Here is a 22,630-nt window from a genome sequence, read left to right as displayed (position 1 = left end):
GTGGGCGGTGGAACGCATCACCCATGTCCCTCCTGAGAAGAATTAGAACGCACTGCCATTCACAATATGTTCAGTATGGTGCAAGTTTTCTCCCTCAACAGAAGGAATAGTATCATAACAGGAAGCCAACAAAGCTGAGGATCAGTGCCAGAGCCCAGGAGGATTGGAACCAGTCATAGAGGTCCCAGGCTGAGCTTCGACCTGTAACGAGACAAGGAATGGGAAGAATATCACGGTCTGTTCCCCAGGAGCCTTTGATGCTGCAGAACGAACTCTCTGTGTATAGAGCCCTCTACTCCAGAGACTGTCCTGTGTGGGCGGAGGGCCAGACAGCACCAGTTAGGACTTGGACTCTGGATCAGATGACAGCTTCTCATGCTGGGCAGTCGGTCACTTACCCCATTGTTCCGGGATCTCCTTCCCTTCGTGCTGGGCCCACGCAATTGCTTGTCGCTGCTCCGGACTCAGATAAGCCATTTGCTCAGGTGTGACAGCTACAGCCTGAACACTAGTGAGACTAGACAGCTGGGTAGGGTTGAATACCACCTAGACAGAGGCAAGGACAGGAGTCAGTACATCCATGGAACCCCGTTGGGACCCAACTCTCCCTCTGGGAACTCTAGGTCCCAGTCCACCAAAACTTACTGCAAACTTGGGAGCAGGGATGACAGAAATGGCAAGAGGAGTCAGGCCCTGGATCTGGTCCCGCAGTAATGCTGAAAGAGCCAGGTCCGGGATGCCAGCTGGTGAAGGAAGCAGAGCACATTTCACTGTCACAACCCACCCACGATGTGGTAACGAAACCCTGACCACTCGTGACTATCGGTGGCCCAGCTTCCCTACCTGCTATTGTGCCAATTTCAGTGAAGATCTCAGGTCCCCAGTTACTGACTGGGCCAAAGCCGCCAGGCAGCACAAGGAGATAGGCAAGAACTTCTAGCTGTTCCTCGGAGCACGGGAGATGCAGGTTGCCCAGGAAGAGAGCTGCTTGGCTGTGGAGCAGTCAGAAAAAAGGGAGGAGAATTCAACTTCGATGATGGAGGAAGAGGTGAATTCAAAGGGACTCCCTTCCTTCACGGGCCCATCCCTTTGTAAGCCCGTCTCCACCACAGCACTGCCACCCCAAACCTTCCATAGGTAACCTAAACTCCCAGCTGCTGATGTGCTGTAACTCCTCTGGCCGCAGGCCACAGAGTGTGTGGCCCAGCGCTGTCAGATAAATGAAGTCCAGGTGGCTCACACGCCGACCACTCTGCCGCAGGAAACTGGAGACCACAGCGCGGAGCTGGTAGGGCACAAGATAAAGAGATAAATCATGGGGAATTAATGGATGGGAAGGAAAATGGGAGTGGAAGGGCTACTGGACTACATTGATTTGTTCTAACCATCAGAAAATCCTATAGCCGTGGAGGAAAATCAAGGTAACATCCTTGCCCTCCCTCACAAAGATACTAGGAGGAGAAAGGGGCTAACGGATACAATGTATCCAGGACCTCAGAGAACAAATCACAGAGCTCCTAAAGTCACTAATATAGAGCATTAAGAAAGAAAAAACTGAATGTGGTGACACACTTACGATCCCAGAATCTGGGAGACAGAGGCAGGAGGATCAGAAGCTCAAGGCTATCCTCAGCTCTGGAAGAGGGTCAAGACCAGAGTGGGCTACATAAGAAGACCCTGTCTACAAAAACAAAACAACCGAAATCAAGAAAAGATAGAAAGAATGGCCTGAAAGTATCTCAAGAGAAAAATCCCTTGGGCTTTTGCTAACTTAGAGGACTAGGACTACAGGATGGATGTCTGGGGCAAGGCGAAGAAGGTGTTACCTGGACAGAACTCCAGCCCTCTATTTGCCCCAGACTGCTGAGCGCACCCCAGTCCACCAGCGTAAGCTCTTGCAGCTCCCGCTCCCCCAGACCTCTCAGGAGCCGGCCCAGCTGCAAGATCTGCTCAGGACGGAATCCCCGAGGGGCGCCCCACAACTAGAAGGAAGACAGGGGCGATGTGAGTAGAAAAAGCACCGGACTGGGAGTCAAACACAGGGTCTTGGACTTTAGCTGTGGGACACCGGTCTAATCCCGCTCGCCTTGTTTTCGGTTTCCGCAACAGTGAAATGAGAGTTTCTCTGGTTTAGGGGTTACTGAAAGGCTGGATTCTCCATTCTAGTTGAGAGAAAGCTCTAGGCCATGAATTCTATCTAAACTCTATACGTATAAGACCCCTTGAGGTACCTGCTAAAGTGCAGATCCCAAATCCAAACTCCAGAGATTCTTAGTCCAGCATGGGACCCAGCAATTGCCTTTTAAGAACCTGCTCCTTGGGCACTTTTGATAGACGTTCAGATAGGCCCTCTGCCTATTATACTACTCTTTCTTCAGTATCGACCCCCTGACCTTCCACTTAGAATCCAAACCTCTCACTTTCACCTTCTGCTTCCGCACCTCGTACCCAAGTCTCCATCCCCTTTTGTCTCATATCACACCCAACTTCCTCATGTTTTGAATCCCTCTGGCCCTATTAGTCTCTCCTTCCCTAACCTGCTTGGCCTTGCCCATGGCTGCCTGCAGTTCCTCGGGACCAAGTTCTGGATCTCCAGCAAATAGTGACAGACAGTCCTCAAAGTCTGCGAGTTCCATCTCTGCGATCTGTGTGGCAGACCAGGCTGCTGGGAAGGTGCCCCGTATGTCTGCACAGCTTGGTATAGGTTCTGAAGGCAGAAGGCAGAGACCAAGAGTCAGTCTAATACTAAACTATGCCTCCAGTGATACCTGCAGATTGTTTAGTCTTTGGTGAGCAGAGCAGTGTGGGCAGCATGGGTTAGGGAACGATGACAGTGAGAAATACAGGGCTCAAGGGGCATTTGAACAGAAGCGACTGGCTATCACGAGGCCATCCTTTGTTAAATGGAAGACAGAGGAGATTGCTCAGGTGTTTAATGAGAGCTGAATTAGAACCCAGGTCTCTAGCCTCATGATGTCTCCTTCTGTCTAGGGATTTTTCCCAGCAGAGAGCGCCACACTTTGCCGGTCAGAGAGAACAAGAAAAACTGTTCTGTTTTTTTTTTTTTTTTTTTTTTTGGTTTTTCGAGACAGGGTTTCTCTGTGGCTTTGGAGCCTGTCCTGGAACTAGCTCTTGTAGACCAGGCTGGTCTCGAACTCACAGAGATCCGCCTGCCTCTGCCTCCCGAGTGCTGGGATTAAAGGCGTGCGCCACCACCACCCGGTGCTGTTTTGTTTTGAGATAGTTTTTTTTTTCTTCTTTCTTTCTTTCTTTCTTTCTTTCTTTTTCTTTTTCTTTTTTTTTTTTTGAGACAGTTTCTTTTGTAGCCCAGGTTGGTCTTAAAATCTGCTATGTAGCTAAGGCTGACCTTGAATTCCTGATCATCCTGACTCCACTCCCAAGGATTTGGGTGACAGGTGTGTATACCACCACACCCGACTTTAAACATTTAATGGGTTATAAACTCCCAGGATTATAGACCCTGACAACTAGAAGAGACCTTGAATATCATCTTCTAACCCCTGTGCTTTACTGATGACCAAAGCTCAGGGAGCAGGAAAACCGCTCGGAAGGTCCAGCACACCTAGAACCCAGCCTCCCTCCCCACTGTGGTGTCCATGAGGGAGCCCAGGGCCTTGTATATAACAGCCGAAGCTCAGCCACCCACAGTCATCCATCCAGGCTTCCAGTTGCGTTGTTTGCCTTGCCACCTTCTCCCACACACTCTGCTGGAGGACTTGGGAGCTTCACCTTGGAGACCCTCGGCAGCCGGCTGCACAAGTCCAGCTACTAGAGCTGCTTTCTTGTGGGCAAGCTGGGGTCCCCCACACAGATGCCCCACTCTGCTCTGCTCCCAGCTCTGCTGCTTTTCCAGAAGCCGCTCCAGGGTCTCTGGGCCCAAAGCTTCCTGCAAGAGAGAGTGGGGGAGCCGGGCAGTGGTGGCGCACGCCTTTAATCCCAGCACTTGGGAGGCAGAGGCAGGCGGATCTCTGTGAGTTCGAGACCAGCCTGGTCTACAAGAGCTAGTTCCAGGACAGGCTCCAAAACCATAGAGAAACCCTGTCTCGAAAAACCAAAAAAAAAAAAAAAATAGAGAGAGAAAGAGTGGGGGGAAGGAAAGGCAATCTGGCAGTCAGGGCCAGGAGCTATAGTTTCAAGATCCTCGCATCAGAGCTTGCAGCTCAGGCTTGGAGATGCTGAAGCAGGGCTGCCACAAATTTTAAGCCCACCTGGGCTACAGACTGAGTTCAGGCCCACCTGACTGTCTCAGAAAACCAAACAAACAAACAAAATGGAAAACAAAAGCTATAAACAAGTCCTGCCTTTGTTCAGCAGCCTCCCTCCCCAGGCACAGACTGCCCTTCCTTTGTCCTCTATGGCCTAGCTCCCAAGAGCCACCTCTCAGTCTCCTTGTTCCTTCACCTCACCCTGGGGATCAAGGAAATAGCCTCCGCAGACAGGGTGAATACGAGGCGTCCAGCTTGCTCTACTTCATCCCGGCTCCACAACTCTGGCTTCCTGGGGGGACAGATGGGACAGCATGGAGTTGAGTGAACTGGGAGAAAAGATTGGGGACTCAGGGTACCTTTAAGCATATGGGATGGGATGCCACCCTGACTGACGGTCAAGGACCTGGGTATAGGATGCTACCAAAGGGCCATACCCAAGAACAGGCTCCTGCAACAGCAACCTTCCCAGTTCTGTGGCAAATGTCTCTCCTAGGCAGAAGCCCTGCAGCTGACTGAGCTGGGACAGTAGAATTGGTAAAGGGATCCGTCGTGTGCTCTCTATTCCCAGGAATCCAACCAAGGGGCCCAGTGTATCCAGCACTTCTTCAGAGATCGGGGTCTCCTCTGGAGCCTGGAGAGAGGCATCATGCCTTGGACAATGCACCAGACCCACAGTATCAGACACTTTGAACAGGACACCAAGTCCCTTGATCCCCCCCCACGTGCAACTCAGCAGCCATGAAGGCTCTTGTTCACTGCTTTACAAACCAAGTGAGCTCAGCCAGAAGCAGAGAGAAAGATCAAGAGGCAGAATCCAAAGGATTTCTTAGACTCCAAGGGACACGAGCACGAAACATGAAGAAAGTTGATCAAAAACTCGAGAGGCGGATCTAGAAGCCAAGGCCAGTGGGTAGGTTAGCAGTCTAGGGCTTGGGCCTAGGGCTGAAAGAGCACTGAAGAGGGGCACAGCAGATCTGAGTCTGAAGGGGCGAGCTCTTACCAGGGTTTTTAGGGTCCGCTCTGCCAAGGCTGCCCGGTGGAGTGGGGTCAGGGCCAGCAGCTGCTCCGGAGCACCTTGGACCAACTCGACCACCAACATAATGGAATCACTGGACAATCTGTCCATCAGCTGGATCCTATTATGGAAATTCGACAGTGGTGACACTCACGTGGAAGGGAGCCGAGTTGAGGAGGGATCAACAAGCCTCAAGTTCCTAATATCAGATCTCAACTGTGACTCTACGCAGACCTGACGTTCAGCAGTCCTGAGCCAGCTCCCACCACGCTCCTGAAGGGAGAGCTCAAGGACGGTGGCTATCTCTAACTAGCCTTTGAAACAATCCCACCTGATCTAATGAACTCAAAAGCTCCAGATATTAAACACTGTTCAAAACTCTTAGCATTCCAGGAACTCCGGTTTTCTGACTCATGGTCCAAGGTCTGCTACCTTGGCTGGGTTCTTGGAGTTCTCAATTATCTTAGAGAATCAACATAGTTAAATACATTTAAATGGCCTTTAAAAGGAATAAAACAGAAATCAGAAGTGGTACCTGTACTCCCTATATAGAAAAAGGCCAAGTGTATGAGAACCAAAATCTATAAGAAATCTTGCAAACATGTATGGGCATTAGCTACTTTCACCATCCTCACATCTTCAGGAAGTCTTTAACTCCAGCCTTTCCCGCCTCTCACTTGCAGCTCAGATGGCAAGGGGCTGGGAAAATGAGAAAGGTAAACACATGGGTAAGGTACTCATAAACTAGAGACCGGAGAGATGGCTCAGTGGCTAAGAGCACTGACTGCTCTTACAGAGGATCAGGGTTCGATTCCCAGCTCACAACCATCTAGAACTCCTATTCCAGGGGACCCGACACTGTCTTCTGGCCTCTGGAGATAGCAGGGTGTATTTGGTGTGTAGAAATACATGCAGCAAAATAATCATACACATAAAATAATAAATTATTAAAGATCTAAAAAATAAAAAAGTTGAGTCTGGTGCCACATGCCTTTAAGCCAGAGGCAAGTGGATCTCTAGGAGTTCCAGGCCAGCCTAGTCTACACAGTGAGTTCCAGGCCAGTGAGACTCTTTTTAAAAGATACTCATAAACCAGAATCTCAAGGATGGGGGAGCCTCTCACTAGCCTTCTCTCCCCCAGTTCATACTCGAATCTTCTCTCTAACATTCATTCCCTGGGACCATCAAGCTTAGGTTTGGATAGCACAAACTGATCAGGAGCTCACTACTTCAATTGCATTACATTGTGCAAAAAACTCTAAGCTTTTATCTTGTTAATCCTAGTCTTGCCCCCATGGAACCACTCACAAATAAACCTATACATTTCTATGGATAGCTTCTTGGGATCTTGGAGGCTTTTTAAGACCCTTCATCCCCTGCCCCCATCCACTCCTCTGAATATACTGAAAACACAATGTGCTAATCAGATTACAATCCTCTAGGGCATAAATAGACCATTTCCAGGCAGTGGCGGTGCACACCCTTAATTCCAGTACTTGGGAGGCAGAGACAGGCAGATCTCTGTGTGTAGCCAGCCTGGTCTACAGAGCAAGTTCCAGGAAAGCCAGAGCTACATAGAGAAACCCTGTCTTGAAAAACAAAAAACAAACTAACTAAAAAGACCATTTCCTCCTTCATTTCAGTTACTACACATCTACATATCCATTAATGTAGCCTAGATTTTTCCCAAGTTCACCTGATGACCACAACACAGCATTGCCAGCCTGTGTCAGGGCCGTTCTTGGGAGTGGATGGATATGTAAAAGATCTTTGAGAGACTCCTGTTTGGGACTGCAGATGCTGTCAGGAAACCACCGGACAAAAGGCTACCTCTTCTGGGTTTTTCCCAAGAAGGAGCGTCTACTCAAAGGTGAGCATCCTGCAGCCCCCATATCTCCAGGTAAGCACTTACGGTAAGTCCAGGAGTAGCTTTATGTCGAGCTCATTCAGTTCTGGCCCCAGGGGAGTCAGCTCTGGCTCTGGCATTGTCATCCTCCGCTGCAGCTCTGCCCAGATACAGGCCCGCTGGGAAGTATTGAGCAGAGAAGGCAGGGTGAAGACAGAGCTGGGCATGGAGACTGGGATTCTGAGCCCAGGGTCCACGCTTCCCACTAAAGCCTCCCTCTCACCAGGCTCCCTCGAACACCAGTGGGCAGTTGGTAGAGCATGTGCACCACGGCGAGGAAATCGACCATTGAGCTGATCTGCTGCAGAAAGTCACAGGACATGCCCCCTGCCAGGTTGCCCAGAGCCCTGTGGGCATTGAGTGGGAAGATGCTCCTTAACACATGTAATAGCCTGCCTGATCCTTAATATCAGCACTCTCCACACAGAGACTGTGCTCATTGATAGTCATCTACAGCTTGTGAAATGTTTGTACATAGATAACATCATTGGCTTCCCATAACATCATCGCTGTTTAGCAGCAAGAAAACAAAGCTCTACAAAGGTCAAGGGATATTCTTAACATCGGTCTACTGGAAGTAAGTTGAGACTAGAGCTGTCTTCGGATTCCAAAGCCCCTGCTTCTCTTACTGTAGGTGTAAGTAAAGTGATACTTCTTTCTCTAGTGGCTCTAAAGTCACCTTGAATTAAATTAGGAACAGCAAATGTCTATTAGGAGTTTCTACTGAGCCAGGTACCGTGTGAAGGATATTATGGGCCTTAATTTCATTCACTTTTCACAATAACTTTATTTTAATTCTCATTATATAAAAGGAAACATCTGAAGCTTAGATTTAGAGATTTGACTCTTGGTAGCAAGGATGTGACATGAGCCCAGGTTTTCTGAGTCCCACAGCAATAATTGGATATCTGTGGCACCGGGGAAGGGAAGGAGGAAAGCAAGGGGAGGGAAGAAAACCTGAATGCTGGCAAGGATGGACTAATAGCCCATCCCTGCGCCCCCATCACACAGCATTTAGTGAGCACTTAATAACAACAACAATAATAAAACTAACTGAATTGAACCGACTGTCTAGCCCAAGCTACTCACTGCAGATTCCTGAGGGTCAGGTTGGTAGGCACCTGCATCTTCTTCCAGAGAAACTGTGCCTATAGATAGACAAAGAGGGAACAGCTCCCAGCAGAGGTACTGTCCTAAGGACCTCAGAGGTGAGCATGAGGCCTTATTTCTTCACTTTGTGATTCCTACCAGTCCCCTTTCCCCAGAGTCCTACTTGGGGGAGAGAGAGAGAGGGAGGGAGAGAGCTCAGTGATAGGGGATAAGTTATCAGAGCAAGGACTGAGTAAATGAAGTAGAGAAAGCATGGAGGGTGTTCCCATGGCAGAAGAAAGAGTTACCTGCTGCTCAGACCAAGGCAGCTGCCGATAGCGCCTTCGGTTTGCCAGAAGAGCCGCAGTGTCCAGCTGTAGAAGCTTTAGTGGGAGCAGGGGAAGCAGGCAGTCTGGCCAAGTGGTGGGGCTGGGCTACTGGCAGAGATGGGTACAGCAGTGCAGCGATAGGTGAGAGGGTCAGAGAAGGGCAGAAAGGGATCAAATCCAGGACGGGGAGGATGGCATTTGCCATTGCAGCAATGAGTACTTAGGTGCTCTCACGCCGCAGGCTGTTGTGGTTGTGTTGAGCTAGTTAAACACCTGATGAATGGAAGTCCCCGAGCTTTTCTCAGCCTCATTCTTTTTGTCTGAAAGCAGGAGGCTGGCCTGGAGGATCTTGGGCCTTCTGGCTTTGACAGTGTGGGATAATGGGAGCAATAATTATCTGAATCTGGAATTGGGATGTTGTTAAGATCTAGGTGGGCACAGAGGCTACTGAACTCTCAGAGCTTCTGTAGGGGGAGTTTGTGAGGCAACACCAGCCCGATGAAGCCACCCAGAAGATGGAGAGGTGCTCAGTCTGGGGGTCCCGCACGTACCTGACCAGGAATGCACACAGTTGCGCCAGCACCTGTTGCATCCATATTTTTAACACCATCTTTTACCTGCATGAGAATGAGTGGTATCTGTGTGCATGTGTGCATGAAAGCGTGCATGCATGTGTGGTCTCTGACCATGAGGAAGGTGCCCGCCCGCTGTGTCCCACCCATCTTCTGCTTATCTCATTCTCCTGTTCTCATACCCGAAAGGTCTGCAGCAGTGCAGCGGTCTGGCAAGCCGATAGCCTTGACAGCTCAGGGCCCAGGCAAGAACAAGCCCCAACCAGAACTCGTTTAGGGATGGCCTGGAGTGTCTGGGGACTGAGACCTGGCAGCAGAGGGTGCAAGGAGCAGAGTTCCTCCAGGGAGAGCTAAGGGACAAGAGACAAGCAGTCTGAAGAAGGGAGGGGCAGGATGTTGGAAACAATAACCCTGTATAGTAAGAGCTACAGGTATGAGAGGAACTGACAGGGAGGGCAGAGCCGAGGCAAGAGTCATGGGAACAGGGCCCAGAGCCTCTAGGGGATACGGAGAACTTGATGCTACTCACATCGTGCCTAGGGAGGAGCCTTCCAAATAACAGAACAGCCTATAATGGGATAGAAAATGAATCAGTAGCTCTCAGTTCCCATCAGCCAGGTCCCAAACAGGTCCCTGGACCTGCCCTCTCAACCATCCCAGGGACCAACCTCTCTGAGGGGTCTTCTTGAGCTGAAAAAGGGGAAAGAGGCTTACCCAGGGAAAGGAAGGGCTGATGATATCTCTACATGTGATTCTCATGACTGGGGCTTCAGGGAGTAAGACAAGCCCACCTGGGCAGGTGTGACACTGGCTCCCTGTAGGGCAGGAAGCATGGCTCTGAGCTGGGGCTCTGAGAGCTCCTGCAGGAAGCGGAGGCCCAGCTGGGGAAAGAGGGGTGCCCAGACCCGCAGCTCTCGGGGGCTTAAGACGGCTCCTCCGGATGAACGCAATACTCCCAGAAGTTCATATGCCACCTGGAACAGAGGAGGGCTTGGGACTGCAGAGAAAATACAACTGTATCCAGGACTGCCCTTCCAAACTCACACCTGGATTTACCAGGGCTTGGGCTAGTACTTGAAACCAGGGATGAGACCAGAGTGGACCTGGTTCAAGATCACAAAAGGAGTCATTGGGTAGGGCTAGGAAGAGGTGAAAAGAGGCAAGAATGAGTCGGCACTAAGCAACAGAGATGGCAGGGAGTGGGATTAGGAACCCACACCACTGTGCTTAACCTCGGTTGGTGCAACTGGGCAAGTCACTCATATAGTCCGTGGGGCAGTCTGGAGTCTTTCCAATTTGTACCAAGGGGCTCACCCGTCCTTCTGGGCGGAGGGTCCCATTGGCTGCACACTCCAGCAGGCCTTGCTCTACCGGCCCCATTGGATCACTCAAGGGCACCAGACTCTGCAGCTCTTCAGGACTCAGGAAACATGCTAGGGACCCAAGCCTGAAGGGGGCATGAAGTTGACCTTCATGTGGTCACTGATACCATACCAAAGGGTGAACTATTTGGTACGCAGAGTAGGCACGTAAGCTAAACTAGGAAATGTGAACACGATATATCAGTCTCCCTCTGAGCCCCTAGATCACCAGGGCCATGTCCTCCTCTCTTGCCCCTTCCTTCCTAGGGGACTTTCCCTGCTTCTCTACCACCTCCACGCTGGTTATGGTCGATTCCACTACGTACCTGCGTACTTGTTCTTCCCCATCCTCCATGCTCTGGTTTACTAGGCTACGGAGCACATGTCGGGCATGCCCTGGCCCAAGACCTGCCACTGGCCAGCTGTCCTCCAGGGCCTGGATCTGAGATGGGGAAGGAGAGGTGGGGTAGTGGTGAGACAGGAACCCCACTAGGAGAGATGCTACTGACTCCCATTCCACCTTGAGGAGGATGGTGTGATCGAATAAAGATGATTCTCCTACCTGGTGAGGGCTGAGCTGTAGAAAGTTCTCCAGCGGAAGATAGGGAAGCAGAGGCAGCACTGCCCACAGCAGCTCCTGGGGCCAATCAGGCACTTCTCCAAACAGCTCAGGGGCCAGGAGGCGCTTGGCCAGGGCCTCCTTCTGTTCGGGCTTCATTCCTGAGCTGTGGTCCCGGATGGCAGCCAGGCTAAGGAGAGTAACAGGTGCTAACGTTTTTCTTTTATCCTCTCTGCTACAGTCTGTCACTGTGGACAGGGAGGGGGGGAGCTCTGAACGGGACCTCTGCAGGTGAACTCTGACCTGACTCTGACAGAGGCAGGGGTGGTGCTTACACACTGTCATTGGCCAAAAGTGATGGTGGGAAGCGCATCAGGTCAGGGACGGCCAAGAAAGGGATGAGCGGCGACAAGTCGATGAAGAGCTGGGAGGTGAGGCGTGGGTACCGCTGGAGCAGCAAGGCTGTCAGGCGACCCATGGCCTGCTCCTCAGACGGCGGTACCTGTAAGAACACAGAAACGGGTGCTGCCTCTGAGGGCATCCGGTGTCTTCGTCACCTCCCCTTTAGGGTTCCCCTTGTCACTGAAGCAATCCCCCCAGAACACTAGGGTCTGGGGGCCTTTGATCTCTTTATTCCTTTTCTCCCTGCTCCTCTTCCCTCTCTGCCCACCTTCAGCTGAGCCCAGGAACGATGCATGAGTGTCAGGAAGCCCTGGGCAGCCTCCATCTCCGCTGAGAGCACCAGGTGCTGAAGATCTTCTGGAGGCATGCGCAGGTAGGCCTGGGAACAGGAGGCTAGGGTGGGTCTGACCTCAGTGAGCAGGCATCTCAAGCCACAGCTGTCCCTCAGCCACCCATGCATCCCTCCACCTACCTGCACTAGAATTTTCAGGGCCCAAACACTCTTCTCCCTCTGGAGTAGATCCCACAGTACAGGCTAGTGAGAAGAACATGCAGGAAGAGCGCTGTCTTTTTGCTCCTCCTCAAGCTTTCCCAGGGACTTTAGCTCAACTTGTGGGGATGCTTGCACGCCCTTCCTCTGAAGTTCATATGCACATCTCTTCAGATGGTAGGCCCCTTTCAGTCTGGGGCCATGTCCTATCCTCTCTCGTACGGTCTCCTACACCAGGCTTATAGTTGGCTCCACAAATACATGTAGGCCTGAACCAAACTACAATCACTGTCAATAATTCCATTTCGTTCAGTCTAAGACTTGAAAAAGTGGCCCTGACATCAACTAATAAAATTTCACAAAGTGCCTTTACATAACAGATAACCAACGAACTAATGATGAAATTTCATACACTGATAGCTCCTTTCGTCATACGGAAAGAAGCTACAATAGGAAAACATCGCTTGCCTCAGATCACAGTAATTTATGTGGCAGATGAACCTAACCTGTTTTCTAACTTGTAGTCCCTTAAGTCTTTCTTTTTCACTCTTACGTTCCAGGCCACGGCTCTCACTTGTTAGGGAGAGGATCAAACCCTGTACTTCCTGTAGCAGGCCAGGGGAGAATCACAGAGTGTGACAGAATAATGGAGTTTATCGCATGTTTCTGAATCATGCACTAGGCTAAACCCGCATCATGTTGCATTCCACAGAGCCTTCACAACTACCCTAAAAGTTACTATCTTTATCACTCAGATTATAGATGAGAAGACAGAACCCAAGCCAGCCCAACTCTACAGCGGTGTGCTCTCGTCACTCTGAGTGGACACTACTCCTCGCCTCTCCATTCGAGAAACTTCCTGCGGCCCCTTCCCTTGCTCCAGGGCGTTTGTACTCACACTGAAGCAGGAGAGGAGCTCCACCTTGCTCAGACCAGAGCCGAGGCCGACAGTGGGCTCTAAGCCCGGTGGGGTGGGTTCTTCTCGCTGCAGGTACTCCCCGATTGTCCTCAGCACACTTCTCCGGCCCTCTGGGCGGAAGGCATCCCAGAAGGAACAGTTGTCTGGTAGACTAGAGAGCAGCAGAGCTTGACCCAACATCCCCTGAGTCTCAGCACCCCCAGCCCCTGGCCCCAAAAGGAAGGTCAGTAGGCGCAGGAGATAATGCAGGCGTGTGGGGTGGGCAAGGGCTGGCACAGAGGCCTGGCAGCGTGGCAACTGGGATAACATGCCAAGCAGAAAGGGACCAGGAGCCAGACAGAGTGGGGATGGTCCCAGAGGTGGCAGGGAAGGTAGCAAGGGGCCCAGCATGCCTTCTAGAAAGCAAGTGTCATTGCCTCCACGACTTATTCTGCACTGGCCTGCTAGCCAAGCCCAGAAGGGAACCAAGGCCTCATACATGGTGTCATTGGCACAGACCATGAGCAGGAAGCTGCCCCCATCCGGGCAGCGTTCTCCACAGGGTCCAACGTGGCAAGGTGGGAAGTCAGTAGGATCCAAAGTGGGACCTTGACATACATGCTGCACCCACGCCTGGTTCCGGGGGGGCACAGCCTGCAAACTCTCCTCTACACACAACCGTTCAGCCCACAGTGTCTCATTCTCCAGGAAGCAACCCCAGAAGATGTCTGGGGTAAGGGGCACAGGGACCAAGCCTTCTGGGCAGCTGGTGGGGGGTGGGAGCAGACCAGCACAGAGTTGCTTTACCAAGCGACGGTTGGGGCCAGACAGGGAAGAAAACGAGAGGTTACCGCAGATCATATCCAGAAATTGATCAGGAAACTGATCATGGCAGGCCTGGAGCCAACCTTGGGCACGTGGTGCCCATGAGACTGCATACCATATAGCTGTCTGGCAAATGACAGCTGTGCTAGGTCGGGGCGGTGGGGTGGCAGGAGGGGGCGGTGGGGTGACAGGAGGGGGCGGTGGGGTGACAGGAGGGGGCGGTGGGGTGACAGGAGGGGGCGGTGAGGTGGCAGGAGGGGGCGGTGGGGTGGCAGGAGGGGGCGGTGGGGTGGCAGGAGGGGGCGGTGGGGTGGCAGGAGGGGGCGGTGGGGTGAGAGGCTTGATGTGCTGGCAGAGCAAGTAGATAGAGAAGTTGGAAATGCTGTAGGGTGGCTCTGGGCCCGAGTGGTTCTCGCAGAGGGCCTCTATAGAGATGGCTCGCCGCCGCCGGGGGCTGATGTGAGCTGCAGGCTGGGAAGCCCTGGGCAGAGGCACACCTCTGCTCAGGCAGTGCAGAAGCGCAGGGGGTGGTGGTGGTGCTGCAGAAAGAAAGCCCAGCGCTTGGGCATCCCAGGAAAGGTTCTTCCGCATGCCCCTGGGTGCACAGGGAAGAGCAAGCAGGATGGGAATCAGGTCACATTTCCTCCAGTTGAAGATTCTGAACCTAGCTCAGAGCTTTCTAGGGGGTGTGACCAGCATAGGCTTTTCCTGGCTTGAATACTGGGATAGAGGAACGGACACAAAACTGCCTGGGACAACCTACTTCTATCCAGCTGGTCTTATCCTACTTCCTGTCTTTATCTGGTTTTAGGGAGCTTAAACACAACACTTGTTTGGCCTCATATCAGGAAATCATCCTGACGACTGAGTATGTCCAACTGTGCTCTGGCATTGTCACACTGAAATAGAGGAGCCCGGGCGTCTGTGCCCCACTCCAGTCCCATCTTTACTAGTGAATATGTGTTAGGCACTATATGCCAGACACTATTCTAACTGGTTTATACTTCATCAACTCTCTCTCTCTCTCTCTCTCTCTCTCTCTCTCTCTCTCTCTCTCTCTCTCTCGTTTTGGTTTGGTTTGGTTTTCTGAGACAGGGTTTCTCTGTGTAACAGCCCTGGGTATCCTGGAACTCGCTCTGTAGACCAGGCTGGCTTCGAACTGAGACCCGCCTGCCTCTGCCTCCCGAGTGCGGGGATTAAAGGCGTGCGCCTCCACCGCAGGACTTATTTTATTCCTCACAACAACCCTGCAGTAGTGATTACTTTGTTTCACAAATGGGGAGAGGGAGGCACAGCAAAAGTGATGTGTCCAAGGTCACATGACAACGAAGAAGGGGAGTTAGAAACCAACCCAGGCATCGCACTCCAAAACCACTAATCCACACTCCTGATAGCCATCTGACTTCTGGGGGCTAAAGCCTTCAGCACGCCCCCTACAGACTGCTCAGACCCAGCTCCCCAGAAGTGGAGGTCTCCTGTTACTTACCATAAGAGCAGCTGTTGAAGGTTCCCTAGGAGGGAAAGAGCAAGGAAGAAAACGAGCCTAGTCATAGCTTCTTTCCCTGCTCCAACCCATCCCTCACCCTGGCAGCACTTACCTCCCTGGCACTGCCCATTGGCATCAAGCTCCGGCTGTCCCATAATAGAAAAGACCTCATCTTGCAAAGAGTGAGTAACGCGGAGCAGCCCCTCCTGGAAGGCAGCATAGAGGGGGGCCCCCACGGTGCGTAGCAGACCACCCCAAAGAGCCTCCTCAGAGCCCAGATCTCCTGTTGGGGTAAGCAAGCCCAACAGACCCTGAAGAAAGTGAGGCGCTGGTTCTCTCCCATCCAGACCAGTGGCATTGGTTGGGTCCACACTGGGCTGCAGTTGCACCAGGGCCTGCCAGCGTGTACCCTCTAACAACAACATCAGAGAAGGCAGCCAATCAGCAGCCAGGACACAGTCGGACGGCCCATCACGGGTGCATGGGGGCCTCGTCGGAGCAGGGGGGCCTCCGGGAACTAAAGCTCCCAACAGTACCTCTACAAGTCCACCCAGGACACCTGCCTGGTGCCCCAAAAAGTCCCGGGGAGTCTGTTCCTGTCCCAGGAGCGCCAGCACATCTCCCAGAAGCTCTAGCATGGGCTCCCAGTCTGGGCTACCCCTCAGTGTCACGAGGAAGTCATGGAGTCGAAGCGCAGGGGGCTGGAGAGGTGGGGGCTCTCCCACTGGGCCCTCCCCCATCCTCCCAAGCTCAAAAGAAGAAGAAACGTTGGCCAGGAATGCAGAGAACCGTGCCTGGCTGAGGGAACGCTGAGGAGCTTGGTCCAGACTGGAGAGGAATGACTTCAGAAGGGAGAGAGCAGGATCCAAAGACTGAGGCCCAGTAGGGGCCAAAGTCACTATAAGAAGAGAGATGAGAAGTCACTAAATGAGAAAGCCTAAAGCCCAAAGTAGCCTTTCCCCTCGGCACTGCTGAAGATAAAGTGAAATGAGCTGACATTAGCCTACAGCAGTGTTCCTCAGGGGTGGCCTAAGACCATCACAAACACAGATAATTATAATATGATTCATAGTAGTAGCAAAATTACAGTTATGAAATCACAATGAAAATAATTTTATGGTTGGGGGTCACCACAACATGAGGAACCGTGTTAAAGGAGGGTTGAGAACCGCTGCTCTACGAGGAGGCTTGGTCTGCTTTCTGAGCCTTAGTGCCACCCGCAGCACCAATCTCTGCCCTCTTCCTTGTCTGTTAGCTGTTATCTAACTGGTAACCTCCACACTGTTACTTACAGACTTTTTTGTTTTTGTTTGTGTTTGTGTTTTGTTTTTCGAGACAGAGTTTCTCTGTAGCTTTGGAGCCTTGTCCTGGAACTAGCTCTTGTAGACCAGGCTGGCCTCCAACTCACAGAGATCCACCTGTCTCTGCCTTCCGCGTACTAGGATTAAAGGCGTGCGCCACCACTACTAGGCTTATTTATAGACTTTTTAAAACAACGATTCTCTATATGATCCAGGCTGGAATCAATTCTCAATCCTTTGCCTCAGAGTACTTGGCACAAGCTACCATATTCAGCTAGCCTGCACACTCTTATTAAAGGGAACAGTGAGGCCAGTGAGATGGTTCGGTGGGTAAAGGCATCTCTTGCCAAGCTTAGTGACCTGAGTTCAAAACCGTGGAAGACGAGACTCAAACCCAGTAGTTGTTCTTACCTCCACCTGTGTCTCATGGTTCCTTGTGTGTGTGCACGCAGAGTTTTAAAAAGAGGGGAAAGCTCGTTCTCTCTCTCTCTCTCTCTCTCTCTCTCTCTCTTTCTCTCTCACACACACACACACACACAGTTTTTAAAAGATGGGAAAGAGTATCTCCTTCATGCCCAGCCTACTTCATGTCTCACCTCTGTGTGAGAGCAGCAGAGGCAGCAGCAGCAGTGCAGGCGGCAGGGGCCAGCGGCTCGGAGCCATGTTTCCGGGAGCACACTCGTCCTAGAGGTGAGTACTGGTTATTCTCACCTTGAAGGAATAGCCAGGTGAGGACACGGCATTATAGGCAGCCTGTGGCTCCGCTGACACTGTAGTGTGGCTTCTCGGAAAACAATATCTGTAACCTGACATCAGGTTTGTCACCGGAGCCACTGAATACCTGATCCTTTGGCTTTGGGAGAAGGGTGTACTTCTGTTAGAGGGACCAATGACAGGGGATTGCAGAGCCCTCAAAGTATTAGCCAAGGAGCGAGCTTGAGTTAGGAACCAGAGAGAAGTAGGTATACCTGGGAACAGGAGACTAGAAATGTAATCTGGGGATCTGCAGAAAAAAATGTAAAATGCAGAAAAATGCAAATAAAGAGGGCACAGAAATAGCTTGAGAGGCAAAGGAGATTTGAGGAATTTGAGAAAGGAACTGGGCAGTCAGCGATGAGCAGAGAAAAGATATTGGTTAAGATAGATCCGTTTCAAGAGTGGAACACTCTGAAAGAAGAGAGCTATTACTTTAAATTCGCTATCTAGACTCACATAGTAGTGGTGCTGAAGAGATGGCTCAGCAATTAAGGGTGTACACTGCTTTTGCGGAGGAACTGAGCTTGACTCCTAGCACCCATATTAGGTGGCTCACAACTGCTTATAACTGCAGTCCAGGGGAATCTGACGTCTCTGGCCTCTGGGGACAACTACACTCATGTGCCCATACCTACACAGAGACAACACACACATACATTTAAAAATAAATCCTTAGAATCCTGCAATATTAAGAGATAGGCAGGACTTCATGAACCACATAGGTAATTAATAGGTAAGGAGAGAGACCCAGAGAGCTGTGACTTGCTGATTAAGCCATTCAAATATTGCAGCTTCTCTTTCTCTCTCAAATTAAACTCCCTACACATGGAATCCTGTTGATGGATTAGAAAGACTTCATTTGAAATGAACTGATCTGGTCACTTTTCCTTGTATAAAAATCCTATGTTGTGGGGCTAGAGAGATGGCTCAGCAGTTAAGAGCACTGACTATTCTTCTAGAGGACCCAAGTTCAATTCCCAGTACCACATAGCAGCTCGCACCATCTCTAATTCTAGTTCCAGGGGATCTGACCTCTTCTTCCGGCCTCTGAGAACACCAGGTATGCACGGGGTGCATTGACATACGTACGGACAAATCACCCATACTTATTAGTATTATTATTATCATCATCATCGTCATCATTATCTTATTTTTTTTGAGACAGAGTCTATTTATAAAAAAAAAATTTATTTTGTTTTTAATTTTTGAAACAGGGTTTCCCTGTGTAACAGTCCTGGCTGCCCTGGAACTCTCTATGTAGATTAGCCTGGCCTAGAACTCAGGGATCTGCCTGCCTCTGCCTCCTGAATGCTGGAATTAAGTGGGCATGCCACTGTTCTTGGCCATACACTTGTTTTCAATTTAAAATAACAAAACAAAATCAGGCCAAGGTGCTGTGGTGCACACCTTTAATCCCAGCACTTAGGAGGCAGAGAATCTCTGAGTTTGAGGCTAGTCTGGTTTACATAGAGAGAGGGTTCTAGGACAGCCAGGACTGTTACACAGAGAAACAAAAACAAAACAAAATTTATTTTTATTTTAGGTGCATTTGTGTTTTGTCTGCATACGTCTGTGTGAGGCTGCCAGGTCTTGGATTACAGACAGTTAGTTGCAAGCTGCCATGCGGGTGCTAGGGATTGAAACCAGGTTCCCTGGAAGAGTAGAGTAGTCAGTGCTCTTAACCACTGAGTCATGTCTCCAGTCCCCACATGTCCTGTATTGTAACCACAGCTGGAGCCTGGGTTCTCTGCCTAGAAACTTTGGTGATTGGTAAGTTCCTAATATGGAAACTTTGTGAACACTGTTTCCAGAAGTTGAAGATCAAGTGGCTATGTGTCCTGGCAATAGCGCAGAGGGGACTTGGTTTCCCAGGGGGCAGTGCAGACCCTGGCCAAACATTACAGTAGATAATATTTGACAACAGCAGTTTCTTAGTCACGGGAGCTGAGACACCATTGTCTCTGGGGCAAGGTTAAGGTTGCCCTAGCTATGTTTCTGGGTTGCGGCCTAAACCTCAGCAAGGATGAGCTAAGCTAGGTTTTTTATTTTTATTTTCAATTTGTAGACATACTTGGAAAGAAGGAATCTCAATTGAGAAACTGCCTCCATCACATGGTCTGGTGGGCATATCTGTGGGGCATCTTCTTGATTAATGATTTACATGGGAGGGCCCAGCCCATTGTGGGTGGTGCTACTCCTGGACTGGTGGCCCTGGGTAGTTTCTTATCAGCAATCTGAGCAAGCCATGGGGAGCCAATTATGAAGTAGCATTCCTCTCTAGCTCTGCTTCAGTTCCTACCACCAGATTCCTGCATTGAGTTCCTGCCCTGACTTCCCGCCTCAGTAAGGACTGGAAGTTGCAAGATGAAATAAACCCTTCTCTCCTCAAGCTGATTTTGGTCAGTGTTTTATCAGCAATAGAAAATCAAATTAAGCCACCAGCATAGAACAGCAGCACCCTGTCACCCTGCTAAACGTGCTCGCTTAGTGGCCTCTTCACACAGAGAAAATGGAGAGCTTGGTCAAGGAGAAGGCCCTTTAGATGGCAGGGACTGTTTCTCTGAAACGGAAAACAGACAGACAGAAAGACTCGTATAATGTCGCAGAGCCCGATGGCCACGAATGTCTTGAACCAGGTCTGCCAGCCAGTGTGAGTTGGTTCTGCACCAGCAGGACCCTCAAGCTTCACCCTTGAGGGGTTCCCACAGGAAAGTCAACCATCCCAGACTCCTTGGCAGGTTAGAAAAAGACAAACCTTCTCCAGGAACCTGGAGTTGATCTTCTCATAACTGACAGGCCAGCTTAGTTAGAGAATCACGGCTTGTCTTCTGCTCTGCCTTGTGAGCTCAGGAGAATTGGAGCCAGCCCTGACTTCAACACTGTTTCTAGGCTACTAAACCTCAGCAGACGCCACAGTGGCATCCATGAGTGAACCCCTGGGGCTCTCAGGTCTTTCTGCTGCCTAGTGTAACCTGCCCTTTGGTGTTTTACCAGAGAAGTGGTTCCAACTTTCTTTTATATGTCCCCGTGGGTTTTTACTTGACTCTAGTTCTAAACAGAAATTTATAGTGAGGTTCCTCCCCAAACTTTCCCCTGTTCTTTCTTTAAAATCCTTTCCCATTCTCTTCCCCAACCCATGGGCTGGCAAAATGGTTCAATGGGTAAAATGTTTGCTGCCAAGACTGACGACCTAAGTTCAATTTCCAGAATCTACATGATGGGAGGAGAGAACTAACCTCCACAAGTGTCCTCTACCTCCATGTGCACGTGCGCACGCGCACACACATACACACAGAGCAAAATAAAACAATTACTGCGTCGGGAGGCAGAGGCAGGCGGATCTCTGTGAGTTCGAGGCCAACCTGGTCTACAAAGGGAGTTCCAGGACAGGCTCCAAAGCTACAGAGAAACCCTGTCTCGAAAAAACAAAAAACAAAACGAAACAAAACAAAACAAAACAAAAAAACAATTACTGCACAAGATTGGACGTCTCAACACTCTGTCATGGAAAAGGAAGGATTCCACCCCTCCTGAAGATTTCTATACAGTTGATGTTAATGAGAGGAAGACATATTTCCTACCGTGCATAGGGTCCTGTAAACATACCTTGGCCTATGATCTGATAAATGACACTGATGAATCTCAACAACTACAAAACGTAACAACAACCACAAAAGAGAGGAAGTAGGGGCCTAGTTAGGAAGAAGAAAGAGATTACTAGGAGTGTGTGTGTGTGTGTGTGTGTGTGTGTGTGTGTGTGCAGATCAGTGATGGTAACAGAGGGTATGACTAAAACACATTAGGAACATATATGAAAGTATCATAATGAAGCCCATTATCACACATAATTAATAAGCTAATAAAAACAATTTGTATAAAATGATTTATAGACAGGGAAATTGAGACCCAAGGAAATGAAATGAGCTAGCTCATGTCACTGAGGAGTTGCATATTTCCAAAGCCTGTTAAAGTTGGGAAGTTAAACCATCTAAACGCATCATTCACCAGTATTTCTCCCTCTACTCAGCAAGGGTTCACCATCCAGTCTGAAGAACAGAGGATAATGAGAAGATAGTCTTGGTTATCCAAAGTAATTGCTGGGTTCAGCCCATCCTGCACTGCTCCTGGGTTTCTGCCTTTGATTCTGTAACCAATTATAATATAGTCTCCCCTTTTCTGTGTTCAGGATAGCAAACACTAAGATGGTTTAGGTTTAAATCATGGCTGCATATTACTAGCCATGTGTTCTGGGAAGTTCCTAACCTGTGTCTACAATTACTCGGCATTGCATGTCTGTAATCCCAGACCTGCAGGCTAAAGCAGGGCCTGAAGCAGTGTCTTGATAGTCACCTCATAGGATTCCAACATCTCTCTGTGCTAAAGACCCTAATATAAAGTGTAGAAATATTTCCTTTGTATATCTCTATATACTTTAAATCACGTCTAGATCATTTATAATACCTAAAACAAAGTAAAGGCTGTACAAATAATTCTTATATTGTCTGTTGTGGAATAATTATCCAAAAAAGTCTATATCTCTTCAGTACAGAAGCAATTAAAAGATTTTGGGAGAGACTGGAGAGATAACTCAGTGGTTAAGATAACACACTGCTGGGGCTGGCGAGATGGCTCAGAGGTTAAGAGCACTGACGGTTCTTCCGGAGTTCCTGAGTTCAATTCCCAGTAACCACATGGTGGCTCACAGCCATCTGTAATGAGATCCGGGGCCCCCTTCTGGTGTGCAGGTGTACATGAAAGGAATGTTGTATACATAATAAATAAATAAATCTTTAAAAATACATAAAATTAATTTAAACACACACACTGTCCTTTCCAGAGGCCCCAAGTTTGCTTCCCAACCAACATCCAGCTTACAATTACCAGTAGTAACTCCAACTCTGGGGACACAGCCATCTTCTGACCTCTGAATGCCAGATACATATGTATAAACACATATACATACATACATACATACATACAAACTAATTTTAAAACTTTTTCAACTCATAATTGGTTGATATGCAGATATGAAATTCATACAATGTGAGCTGGCTACGCAGAGTATGCTGTACAGTCAGGGATGAGAATGAGGCCTCCTATACACACATCTACCCGCCCCAGACTGGTAACCCACAAAAAAACAAAGTACAGGCACTGGGTAAAAGGTCTGAGCCCACTTGCAGGTGAAAAAACTTAGCAAAACTCACTAAACCCACAAAATCCCACCAAACCCTGGCTCACTCCAAACTCAGAACTTGAAATCTCACCAATCTTCACCCTGGAAATCTCCACCCTGAAAAGCTTCCTCACCCCCAAATAAGCCAGTCTCCTGTTCACTTCCCTCCTGCTTCTCGCCCAAGTAGAGGCAACCATCCTCTTGTGTTTCCCAATAAATATCCTCTGAGGTTTGTT

The 22,630-nt window shown here is 49.8% G+C and overlaps 1 protein-coding gene across 1 annotated transcript; it reads right to left on the bottom strand.

The window, feature by feature from the left end:
- Window positions 1–16: 16 nt before the first annotated feature.
- On the bottom strand, window positions 17–17,125 carry Strc (stereocilin). Its single transcript, XM_057780620.1, has 30 exons — window positions 17,059–17,125; window positions 15,274–16,059; window positions 15,162–15,186; window positions 14,020–14,270; window positions 12,851–13,851; window positions 11,935–11,997; window positions 11,751–11,841; window positions 11,396–11,591; window positions 11,064–11,250; window positions 10,828–10,943; window positions 10,455–10,587; window positions 9,932–10,114; window positions 9,670–9,708; window positions 9,323–9,490; window positions 9,120–9,185; window positions 8,548–8,673; window positions 8,240–8,298; window positions 7,374–7,497; window positions 7,157–7,269; window positions 5,230–5,365; window positions 4,664–4,860; window positions 4,428–4,518; window positions 3,751–3,907; window positions 2,538–2,707; window positions 1,827–1,982; window positions 1,143–1,285; window positions 844–992; window positions 646–743; window positions 399–546; window positions 17–201 (listed from the first exon to the last, which is right to left on the bottom strand). The coding sequence occupies exons 1-30, from the start codon at window positions 17,123–17,125 to the stop codon at window positions 113–115; spliced, it is 5,328 nt and encodes a 1,775-aa protein (XP_057636603.1). The 3' UTR covers window positions 17–112.
- Between the last annotated feature and the right edge of the window lie 5,505 nt (window positions 17,126–22,630).

This window comes from Chionomys nivalis, chromosome 9 (assembly GCF_950005125.1).
Source record: "Chionomys nivalis chromosome 9, mChiNiv1.1, whole genome shotgun sequence".
Classification (NCBI taxonomy): Eukaryota; Metazoa; Chordata; class Mammalia; order Rodentia; family Cricetidae; genus Chionomys; species Chionomys nivalis.
This window is presented reverse-complemented; position numbering and strand designations above follow the sequence as displayed.